Genomic DNA, 12547 nt, shown 5'->3' on the forward strand with positions numbered 1-12547 from the left:
GGTCCTTTCTTGAGGGGAGGGTTCAGAAGGTGGTGCTGGGGGACTACTGCTCGGCCCCGTGGCCGTTGGCCTGTGGGGTCCCGCAGGGATCGGTCTTGTCCCCCATGCTGTTTAACATCTACATGAAGTCGCTGGGAGAGGTCATCCGGAGATTTGGACTGAGTTGTCAGCAATATGCGGATGACACTCAGCTCTATCTCTCCTTGTCATCTGATCCTAGGGAGGCGGTGGATGTCCTGAATCGGGGGTTGGAGGCCGTGATGGGTTGGATGTGGGCTAACAAACTGAAACTGAATCCGGATAAGACGGAGGTACTGTTGGTCAGTAGGAGAGCCAATCGGGATGAGGAGATTTTACCGGTTCTGGATGGGGTTGCACTCCCCTTGAAGGAGCAAGTACGCAGCTTGGGGGTACTACTGGACCCGGCTCTGCTTTTGGAGGCTCAGGTGGAGGCGGTGGCCAGAGGTGCCTTTGCACGGCTTCGGCTGGTGCGCCAGCTGCGTCCCTTTCTCGAGAAGGCAGATCTGGCCACGGTTAGCCATGCCTTAGTCACGTCGCGGCTGGATTACTGTAACGCGCTCTACGTGGGGCTGCCCTTGAAGAATATCCGGAAACTGCAGCTAGTGCAAAACGCGGCAGCGAGGGTTTTATCCAGAGCTGCCCGTTGGGAACATATCACCCCCATTTTGAAAGAGCTGCACTGGCTGCCGGTTCGTTTCCGGGTCCAATTCAAGGTGCTGGTTTTGACCTTTAAAGCCCTAAACGGTTTGGGCCCAGGGTATCTGAGGGACCGCCTGCTCCCAAGGGTTGCTGCCCGCTTGATGAGGACATCTGAGGGGGCCCTGCTCCGGGTGCCGACAATGAGGGAGGCCCGGCTGTCGTGCACTCGGGACAGGGCCTTCTCTGTTGCTGCCCCCAGACTCTGGAATGCTCTCCCAGTGGCCATTCGTTCCTCGGACTCCATCACGGCTTTTAGAAAGCTTTTAAAGACTTGGCTTTTTACCCAGGCTTTTACATGATTGTTTTCTACTGCGGCTTCTCTGTGTTTCTATTTGTTGTATTTGTTGTGTTGTTTTTATGCCTGTTTTTATATGTTTTTGTACTTTTAACATGATGTTTTTATTGTGTTTTTATTGTATGTTTTTAACTTTTGTAAACCGCCTTGGGGTTATCTTTTTAATGAAAGGCGGTATATAAATGCAAAAATAAATAAATAAATAAATAAAATTTAACCAAAAGCTCTACTTGATGCATGCAGACACACACACGCGCAAAAATGGAACACACAAAGCATTGATCCAGACTTTCAGTTAATCATCTTGTCAATTATAATAATTCTACAACAATATACAAATCCCAGGCTCACAAAACATATTCAGCCAAACACAAAGTGGCACCTAGGTCTGCACTAGCACTGAAAACTATCTTATTTAGCAAGATACTTTCATTTCCATTGCATCTTGAAGTTCGATGCTGGAAGATTCAGGCAGACAAAAGAAATACTATCTTTTCACAACATGCAGTTAACATGTTTTCACAACATGTATCTTTTTCACAACATGTATCTGCAAGAATTTTGGATACCATCGTTAAAAGACAAACAATGGCCATATTTCCCCATAGAGCTAGGCACATCTAAGCCTAATGAAATCAGAAGCTGGTATTTGACTGCAAATGTGCAAATATCTTGCAGAACACATTTTCCGTTCTGGGCAATCTTCTTGTGTGCGCTGATGAAAGCAACTGAGACAATTTCAGGTGTATTTTCAATAATCTAATGCAGGGGTTCCCAACCGGTGGTACTTCAGATGTTACTGGACTACAACTCCCATCAACCCCAGCCATAATAAATTGGAGCTGGGGATGATGCAAGTTGTTGTTCAGTAACATCTGGAGTACCACCGGTTGGAAACCCCTGATCTAATTAAAATTGTCTTTTTTTCCTTTTTTAAGGGTGGGGCAGGGGAAAAACTTGTATAGTACACACTATAATTAGGCAATATTTGGATTTTTAATTATATAGAAATAAGTCATTAGCCAGTTAAGACAGAGTACTAAGATTTACGCCAATGTATTGCTATTAAATTAACTATATACTTTCAATGGCATTGAACTAGCTCAGAACTCAACTGTTTTATGGAAGTTTTATTTTCTAGGAGATAGCATTTCAGAATACTAGGTTGGATCCAAAGGTGATTTGCTGTACCCAGAAGGTCTCTTCAACTCACAGCAAAACTGATTTACATCTGAGGTTGGAGCATTGCATGAGAAAAGATGCTCTACTACTTTTGCCAGCTCCTACGTAAATGGAAACTCGAGAACTGCTTCAGAACCTACTTAATACAGTACTGCATGAACTTTTGCAGTAGTGTTTGTGCAAACACTTGCAGAACTGCACTATCAGTTATTTTCTTTCCACTCTGTCTTCTTGACCTCCAACCCACTGATTGCCATCATTTTGAAGTGTACCGTCAATGGTCGGACTACCCCAAAAACTCTGCCTCTATGTTTTTTAATACTAATTAAACCTAAAGTCAGTCATGAAGGAGAACAGAAGATATGAAAGTAACTCCCATAGTGCCATTTCAGGATCATCCAGTAGCATGTAGGCAGGGGAGAGTGCTGTTAAGTTAGTCTCCCTTCACATCCAACATATTTAATGGCTTTTTCTTTACAGTGGGTGGAAATTCTTTTCACCCCCATTATCCATCTTGACTTTCTGTATTATGAACACTACTTTTAAAAGTGTTAAAATACAAAGGCTATGTTTGCACAGAGATTTTACGTGAGAACTAACACAAAGCTAATGTGGCTTGTATAGGATCCCCTACAAAGATTGGATTTCCGCAAGTACTACTTCACTTATATGAAAACTATGTTATGTTCTATTTTCTTTTTACCCTTTTTTGTCTTTTATGATTTAATGTTTTATGTGTTTTAATTGTATGTTTTAATCCGCTGTTGTCAGCCACCCAGAGAACAATTTGTTGTGGGGCAGCTAACAAATAAAGTTTTATTTTATTTTATTTGCTAGATTTCAATTTTTGTGAAAAGTGGTATATAAATATTTGTTGTTGTATTCAAAAGTATTCAGATTTCAGGCCACAGATCGGCAGAGCAATAAAGACTAACAGTGGAAATTTGGAATATGAAAGCAAAAATAATTTTACATGTAAATATGCAAAGTACTAAAAAAACATTTTGCTTTTAAAACAAAACTGCTTCAGTTTCACTGGGACCATTGTTAGCAGGGTTTTTCATGTTTGTCTCCCTTGCATAGGTCTCCTTCCTACAGTAACACAGTAGCCCTGACAACAGACCACCTGCAAATCATGAAATGGTACCTCTTGAAACAGTGTGCTGCAGTAAGCACCCAGCAACTGCTGATGAGAGTGGCACCACACAACAGTCTTCCATCACCATGGGAGGATTTTAGTCGCAGAGAAACCTGCCAGGGCCATCCACCTCTAGACAGAGAAGAAGAAGAATCCATCTTGATATTTCACATAAGTATTAAGGAGATGACACATCTTCAAGATAGCAACTTATGTATGGCTTTGCTTTCAGTAACTCCAAGCTTTCCTACCCCAACCCTGAGTAGAACCTAAGAACTTGTTCAACCATGTCAAGAGATCCTTTTTAATTCCATTTAAGAATGCTCAGGTTTAAAGAACATATGAAAATAAGGAAGCTGCCTTATACCAAGTCAGACCATTGGTCCATTTAGCTCAGCATTGTCCACACAGACTGGCAGCAGCTTCTCCTAGGTTGCAGGCAGGTTACAGACCTACCATTAGGGTTATGGACCACAGCCGTAGTAGTAGTAGCAGCCAGCCAGCTACCTTTCCTTTGCCTTTCCTCCTGTTATCAAATGGTTCAACCACCTCTTTCCAGGTTATGTATTTAGTATTAAACAAGAATGCCATTCTGTATTTCCACCTGAACATAATTCAAGGCAGAAAAGATTCATGACTCTTCAAACAATATACATACAAAATATGAAACCAGTTATGGCTACCAAACTCAACATAATGATATGGTTTCCATCAATGTTTTGTCCTAGATTAGTTGACTCTTCTTCTGTGCATCAAAGCAACTACTAAAGAAACAGCACAAACTACAGGAAAGGAATGGACTGGGACCATCTCATTATTACAGGGCAAATTCTAGAATTTTAGCACTCTAGGGCTGCAATATGGAAGTTGCAGAGAAGATAAATGAGTTCTTTGCATCCGTCTTCATGGCAGAGGATGCTGAGCATACCTGTTCCTGAAACAGGCTTTTTGGGGATGGAGGCTACAGAACTGAGTCAGATAAAAGTGACAAGAGATGATGTTTTAAACTGTCTGGAAAAACTGAAATCGTCCAGGCTAGATGGCATCCATCCAAGAGTCCTCAAAGAACTCAAATGTGAAATTGCTGATCTCCTTGCTAAAATATATAACTTATCCCTGCAATCAGGCTCTGTACTGGAAGACTGAAAGTAGCAAATGTAACACCAATTTTCAAAAAGGGATCCAAGGGCAATCTGGGAAATTACAGGCCGGAAGGATAAAATTGTAAAGCACAAAGAAGAAAAGGCCCTGCTGGGAGAGAACCAGCATGGCTTCTGCAAAGGGAAACCTTGCCTCACAAACCTTTTGGAGTTCTTTGAAAGTGTCAACCATTGTGTGGATCGAGGTGATTCAGTTGACATAGTATACCTGGGCTTCCAAAAAGCTTTCAGCAAAATTCTTCATCAAAGACTCCTGAGAAAACTTAGCAGTCATGGGATAAGGGGACAAGTACATGTGTAGAGTGCTAACTGGTTGAAACACAGGAAACAGAGGGTAGGTATAAATTGAGAGTTTTCACAATGGAGGGAAGTAAGAAGTGGGGTCCCCCAGGGATCTGTACTGGGACCGGTACTTTTTAATTTATTCATAAATTATCTAGAAGTAGGAGTAAGCAGCAAGGTGGCCAAATCTGCAGATGATACCAAACTCTTTTGGGTAGTGAAATCCAAAATGGATTGTGAGGAGCTCCAAAAGGATCTCTCCAAACTGGGGGAATGGGTGACAAAATGGCAAATGTGCTTCAATGTTGGCAAGTATAAAGTGATGCACATTGGGACAAAAAACCCCAACTTCAAGTATACGCTGATGGGATCTGAGCTGTGGGTGACTGACCAGGAGAGGGATCTTGGGGTTGTGGAGGACAGCTCGTTGAAAGTGTTGACTCAATGTACAGCAGCTGTGAAAAAGGCCAATTCCATGCTAGGGATCATTAGGAAGGGGATTGAAAATAAAACTTCTAATATTATAATGCCCTTATACAAAATGATGGGCCACACCTGGAGTACTGCGTACAATTCTGGTCACCACATCTAAAAAAGGACATTGTAGAACTCGAAAAGGTGCAGAATAGGGCAACCAAGATGATTAGGGGCCTAGAGCACCTTTCTTATGAGGCAAGGCTACAACACTTGGGGCTATTTATTTTAGGGGGGGAAACGACCATGAGGAGACATGACGGAGGTCTATAAAATCATGCATGGTGTGGAGAAAATGGTAAGCATTTTGTAAGGGAAAAATTCCTCCCTCTCACATAATGCTAGAACCAGGGGTCATCCCATGAAATTGATTGCCAGGAAATTTAGGACTATCAAACGGAAGTACTTTTTTTTCACACAACACATAATCAACTTGTGGAATTCTCTGCAACAAGATGTGGTGACAGCCAACAACCTGAATGGCTTTAAGAGGGGTTTGGATAACTTCAGGGGAGAAAGGTCTATCAATGGCTACTAGTCGGAGGGCTATAGGCCACTTCCAGCCACAAAGGCAGGATGCCTCTGAGTACCAGTTGCAGGGGAGTAACAGCAGGAGGAAGGGCATGGCCTCAACTCCTGCCTGTAGGCTTCCAGCGGCACCTGGTGGGCCACTGTATGAAACAGTATGCTGGACTAGATGGGCCTTGGGCCTGATCCAGCAGGGCTGTTCTTATCCTGTACACACTTACTTGGAAATAGGTTCCATTACACTTAATGGAACTTACTTCCAAGTCAATAAGTCAAAACTTACTTAAGTTACTTTTAAGGATACTAAAGAATCATCTAAACCTTTGAACACAGAGAAATGAAGCTGGAAGCGAAGAAAGAAACAATTTCTATATCAAACTGATTAATGGCAATCATGGATTACTACTGATCCAATAGCATGCATCTGAATATCCTTAATAGCTGGCAGTTTACCAGTATAAACAATAAAGAAGCATAGCACATTTACATATAAGTGATAAAACTCACATTATAGGGAACATTTCTTGCAATACAGTACTGCGCACAATACAGTCATACAAACCTTGGAAAGCAGACATAGGATAAGCAAGAAGAGAATCATAGATACCAGTACCAGGTAAGAAACTCCATAGAGCGTTTCAAGATTCACTCATCAAGATTCACTCATCAAAATTTTTATTAGGCTGAATTCCAGTTCCTCCACCCATGGGGAGTGAGGGGCAACCAGGAGCATATGAAGGTAGACTAGATTTCACCACTATGATATTACTTTACAAAGAATTCTTAAAATTACTAGTAAGCAGGTGGGAATTAAAAAAAAAAATCAAATTTCATGATAAAGAATGGTAAAGCCTGCACATAAAAAGTTAGTACATGTTCTTTTTAGGGCTTCTTGAAGAACACATAACACCCTACCATTCTTGTCTCATTCATTGGCTGGCATTATGAGGAAAATTACTCAAGGGTAATTCCATTGAAATTAAAAGGACAAGTTAAACAGTGCCTAACTTGTCCTTTTAATTTCAGTGGGACTACTTTGAGTAATTTCCTTTGTCAGCCATTATTATTTGTATATTAGGATTGAGGAAATTAATAATAGAGATACTAATGGCCAAGGCCATACTGTGACTTCATAACTATGCAGAAATGTGAAGTCATGTTTTCCACATCCAAATTCAATCATCAGCTCACTATACAACATCTCTAGTATACTCACTTGGAACTCACTCTTGGCTGTGTAATATATTAATGAGAAGATTGAGAAGTAGAAGTATCAATGTTGATTTTTTTTTAAGTACTCTCACAAGGGCTGCATTATATCAAAAGTATAATATCAAAAGTATAATTCAATGGCTTGTATCCATGAGTAGACTTTTGCTCGTGCCACAGGTGGTGTTCCTGCACCATCTTACTTTTGCTTAAAAGGCAACTCCTGAGCCTCAAAGAACCATCTGGAATGGTGTCTGTCCATATACATACACATATTTGTATGTATAGAGGAATAGCTAGTTTTGTGGTAGCAAGCATGAATTGTCTTCTTTGCTAAGCAAGGTCCTCCTGGATTTAAATTTGAATGGGAGACTATATGTATGAGCACTGTAAGATATTCCCCTCAGGGGATGGGGCTGCTCTGGGAAGAATATTTGCATAGCTGCATGCAGAAGGTTCCAAGTTCCCTCCCTGGCATCTCCAAGATAGGGCTGAGAGAGAGACTCCTGCCTGCAACCTTGGAGAAGACACTGTCTGTCTGTGTAGACAATACTGAGCTAGATGGACCAATGGTCTAACTTAGTATAAGGCAACTTCCTTCCTTATAAACACCTCTCTGTGGCACTATACTTTTCCTAGCTCTATGAGGTCTCATTCCCTATGCTTTCCAATGGGAGAGCTTTCCCAAATTTTCTGGAAAAGTAATGAAGTTTTCTGGGGTTCGGGATTTTTTTTTTTTTTTTTTGTAATTCTGGGCAAGATCTTGAACCTACCTGAAAAAAATGGCATGTTTCTATCTTTTGAAGTTGCATCTGGGAGTTTCATGTCAGTCAGTCAGTGAGGTCCAAGCAGAGGTGTAGGGGTGTGTGTGTGTGTGTGTGTGTGTGTGTGTGTGTGTGTGTAGAGACAGAGATAGAGATAAGAGATAGAGAAATGACAGTAATCAGCACCTTTTGCTCTTCATAGGGGCTATTTGGATCCAAGCCAGAATAGTTTCTTTTTCTTTTTTTAAAAGTATGCTTAATATTATTTACCTTAAAGAATTTTTCCCACCAATGATCCGCTTCTGGCGACGATGCAGTAATCTCAAACCACACACAGAAGCAAGAGAATCTAAACAGGAAGGAAGTCATAGGGGTTAGATTCTATCAGTATGGAACCACAGAGGAGTGCTTCAAGGGACAAGTGAGGTTGTGAAACATTTGCTTCTTTTGCTTCCCATGTCCCATCACTTTTATCTAGTACATTAAAAAGAAAGAAAAATGTTTTCTCCACATGTATACATTTCCCATTCTATTTATTTCCAGCAACACAATGTTTAGTTTTATACCCATTTCACCTTTATTACTGTTCCCAGCTGCTTTCTTGCTAAGGTAGTCACAGATCACCCCAGCATCTTCACTATGACGACAATTGTGCCTGCCAATTTCCTGTTTAATGCAGTCAGCCAGGGATCTTTCATTGCCTGTACATTTCACATTATCCACGTGGATGGGGCCTTTTCCCTCTCCAAAATATGCCATAGTCCTTGCTCTTGCTGGACCTCTAGAAACAGAGAATGGAAGAGCTCACTATTTAGTAAGACATTATTATAGCAGAAAACAATACAGCAGACAGCAAGAGTGAAGGGAAACACATCTGGCAGCCATCAGATTAAGGACTCATGGAAGATGGTACCCCATCCCCTCCCCAGGAAGAAGATCTTGGCAAGGGGAACATTAGCCTGGCTGCCAGCACTGGCAAGTTGGGATCTCAATTTTCAATTCCCTGACTGAATGGATTCTCTCCTGCTCCAACAGCCAGTTACATGAACAGAGGAGACCTGGATGAAAGCAATCTCCAGCTTTCACCATCAGTCAGATGACTAAGGGCTGTTGGTATGTGGGTATATTTTTAAAATCATTATCACATTTAATTGCAAGCCCAACATCCAATCTCGTAAAAGCAAATTACTTAAATATTTGCCAAAACAAGTTATTCAGTAAGGAAGAATCATTACACTGTTCCTTTAAACAAATCTAACAGTTTTGTGTTAGACTGTAACCCTAAAGCTGTAGCTATTATGTAATAATAAATTCAATATCAATTTTTTTAGCTGTAAAGGGAAAATGTATGAATTGTTTAATTTGTTTACCAGCGAGACACTAGTTTCAGTGGGAGCAGTTATAAATCAGATTTATTGTATATTTATCCATCTCTGCAAAGCTTCAGCATGCCTCATTAACACAGGCTGTTGTTGTTTGCCAACGCTATTAAACACCACCATTGCTGGTTTGTTTTGAGTCTTTTAAAATTATTATTGCTAATTGTCAGCCAAGGATCACACGACACAATTTGCACCTGGGGAAACAGAGGACTTTAAAATGCTTCAGCTGTCTTTGCCAATCCTAAACTGGCTGTAAAGCTCAGTATGAAGCACTTACTATACAGGAAACCAGTCTGCAAGTGTAGGGTTCTCTTAGGATGTCCAAATTCTATAAGTGGCTAAAATGCACATTTATATGGATAGCTTCCAATATCAGCAGCTAAATGTGGAATGCAGATGTGTGAAAGGGGGACAATTTCAGCTTTGACATAGTATGGAAGAGACATCAATTCTGATTTTATGGTTTTTACAACTATCAGGCAAAACACGAGCAGTCTGCAAACTCACAAACAATGCCTTTGCTCCTTTATATGGTAGATGTGGTTCATCTTATGAAGTTAATATAAATCAAAGTATTAAGTAAAGTGTATGTGTTGCAATTTGATGAGCAAAAGTCACACTCTCTAATCCAGGATGCAAGATATCCACACAGGGGTAGGCTTCTGCAGGGACAGCTCAAGTGGATAAAAATATGCATCACAAAGTTCTCCTGGCCTCACTGAACTGGAGGATGCAAGCTCCATCTAAGCCATAAGTTGTGTACCACTACTTAATTGCAAGTACAGCAGGACTGGTGATGCCAAGTATATCACAACTGCATTTGGGGCGATCAAAAAAATCTTCAAAACAAATCAATGGTCAAAACAGAAATTCAGGCAAATAGGAGGGCTTCTTCACCTTGGAGAACATGTATCAGAGATATGTAAATATTTTATGTGTAATCATATGAATCAAAATCTGGTACAGGAACAGGATCTCTAGCCTCTTGTACCATTGCTGTAATTACACTTAATTAAATGTTTATTATTTTTCTAGACAATAATTGTTGCAGCTTCTATCCAGTTATTCCTCTCCTGCAGACTCCTTTGACGTGCACACTTGATCTTGATGTGCTCCTGAGCTGGTTTTCTTCTTTTTTTGCCATGAACAGGATGTTTTGATACAGTGCTCCTGAATTCAAGGCTAACTACTGAAAAACAAGCCTTGTCATCTTTGTAACTGTGTAGCAGAAGTTATTTAAGAGGAAACTTGTATTAAATAATGCTGCTGTGCTACTTTTACTCATTTAAATTATTTATTTTATTTATTATTTTTTACATTTTATATCCCGTTCTTCCTCCAAGGTGCCCAGAGTGATGTACTACATACTTAGGTTTCTCCTCACAACAACCCTGTGAAGTAGGTTAGGCTGAGAGAAAAGTAACTGGCCCAGAGTCAACTAGCTAGTATCAGGGCTGAATGGGGATTTGAACTTGGGTCTTCCCACTCCTAGTCCAGCACTCTAACCACTACACCACCATGCTGGCTTGCAATAGGGCTTGCATATCCAAGCACAACTAAAATTAAGTAGGATTGTGAAGCAACAGGCGGGAAAGGTTATAGGATTAAACAATGCATCCCATCACTGCATCCTTAATATATACTCTTTGAAAATATAAAGTTTTCAGTTCAAATTAGTTTAAATCTTTAATCATCAGTTGGAAATATGAGATTTTATATAACTAATACACACTGGTCAGCATTCTTATCTATCTAACATATTTGTGTACCGTCCAAAACGCAAGTCTCTGGGCAGTTTACAACAAAACAATAAAAACAACAAATAAAAGATTAAAACATTACAACAATTTAAAATTTAAAATGTTAAAACTATTAAAAATCATTAAACAATTAAAACAGTATATAATTAAAAGCCTTGGGGAACAAATGTGTCTTGACTGCCTTTTTAAAAGTTGTAAGAGATGTAGAGGCTCCTATTTCAGCCGGGAGCACATTCCAAAGCCTCGGGGCAGCAACAAAGAAGGCCCATCCCTGAGTAGCCACAAGATGAGCCGGTGGCAACTGCAGACAAAGCTCTCCTGATGATCTCAATGGGCGGTGTGGTTCATAGTGAAGAAGACGTTCTCTTAAATACCCAGGGTCCAAGCTGTTTAGGGCTTTATAGATTATAGCCAAGGCCTTGTGTTTCACCCGGAAGCTTATCAGCAACCAGTGCAGATCTTTTAAGATAGGAGTGATACAGTCTCTCCAAGATGACCAGGGACCAACCTGGCTCATACTGGAGCATGCATAACAAAGAGCCAGTGGAAGCAATTCTCGTCTTTCCACTCTCCTCCCTGTATCAGCAAAAGCTGCTTTGGACCCTCAACACCCTATAGGATGCCAGACAAGTGGCTACAGGAGAAGGAGGAGATTCACCCAAAGATGCTTTCCACTAGCAGGATGGAAGGCATCTCCTTATTTCTCACCACTTCCCCTGTAACCCCAAATGTAATATCTCACACCTTTATCGAAGATCTCTTGAGCCTCAGGAATGGATTTTCTGGCAGCTGTGCAGAGGAAGGTGGAAAGAAAATAGCTTCTGCTAACTCTTCATTCCGTACACACCTCTGTGGATGCTACCCAACTGTTTTATATAGTTCAGGCAATAGTTTTTCCTCTTTAAAAAGTGAGCAAAATATAAGTAGAAATGTCCAATGAAACAAACTGTGACAAAGCAAGTTTTCGAAACCACTAACAGTCTCAAGCCCAGGGCCAATCTGTGTGACCTCCACACATATGCCAGAAAATGCAGCACTCCACTGGCTTTTGCAATACTATATGTTAATCTTTACAAAATGCCCCTAGGGTTATTTCTTTATCTTGTTAGCCACAAACTACATGTCTTTTCCTGTTCCAAGTCCTTGCTCCCCCTAGAACAATCATATTGATTGCAGATATTGCAAGGAATGTAGAATTCCCTGACAGCTGTTCAAGGATGTTGTTTCCACGTATGAACTATGTACACAAGTCGGTGACAAAGTGCAGGAGACAGCTTTAAAACTATATCTACTACTGGGATCTGAAGTTGAGAAATATTTCTCAAGCTTCATCCAATGATTTTCAGCTAGATGTCTTTAGGTACCAAAAGAAAATTAGCTCATATTTAACAATTTGTGTATGCTGCTTAATGTTTCTTTAAGCAATCTGATTGTTACTTACATAAGCAAGAGGTTCCAAACCTTGGGCTCCAAGATGTTGCTGGACTGAAATTCAGCCATTGTTGCTGGGGAGGATGGGAGTTGTAGTCCAACAACATCTGTGGGCCCAAGGTTGGGAAGCCATGTATAAGCCATGCAAATTCCTAATTGCCTGAACCTGTCATTCTTATAATTCTTGGTGTGCTTTTCCTACTGAAGCCAGTTGTTGATAAT

The 12547-nt window shown here is 40.7% G+C and overlaps 1 protein-coding gene across 2 annotated transcripts in view; it reads right to left on the minus strand.

Annotated features, from left to right (window-relative positions):
• PRSS12 (serine protease 12) overlaps window positions 1-12547 on the minus strand; it is a 93564-nt gene that overhangs the window by 12585 nt on the left and 68432 nt on the right. For both annotated transcript variants that reach the window (XM_053255037.1, XM_053255038.1), the window contains exons 9-11: window positions 8328-8533; window positions 8023-8101; window positions 3345-3467 (exon numbers count right to left, since the gene is read on the minus strand). In XM_053255037.1, coding sequence (XP_053111012.1) covers window positions 3345-3467; window positions 8023-8101; window positions 8328-8533 — 408 coding nt within the window. The remainder of the gene's footprint in view (window positions 1-3344; window positions 3468-8022; window positions 8102-8327; window positions 8534-12547) is intronic.

The sequence above is a fragment of the Hemicordylus capensis genome, chromosome 5 (assembly GCF_027244095.1).
Source record: "Hemicordylus capensis ecotype Gifberg chromosome 5, rHemCap1.1.pri, whole genome shotgun sequence".
Classification (NCBI taxonomy): domain Eukaryota; kingdom Metazoa; phylum Chordata; class Lepidosauria; order Squamata; family Cordylidae; genus Hemicordylus; species Hemicordylus capensis.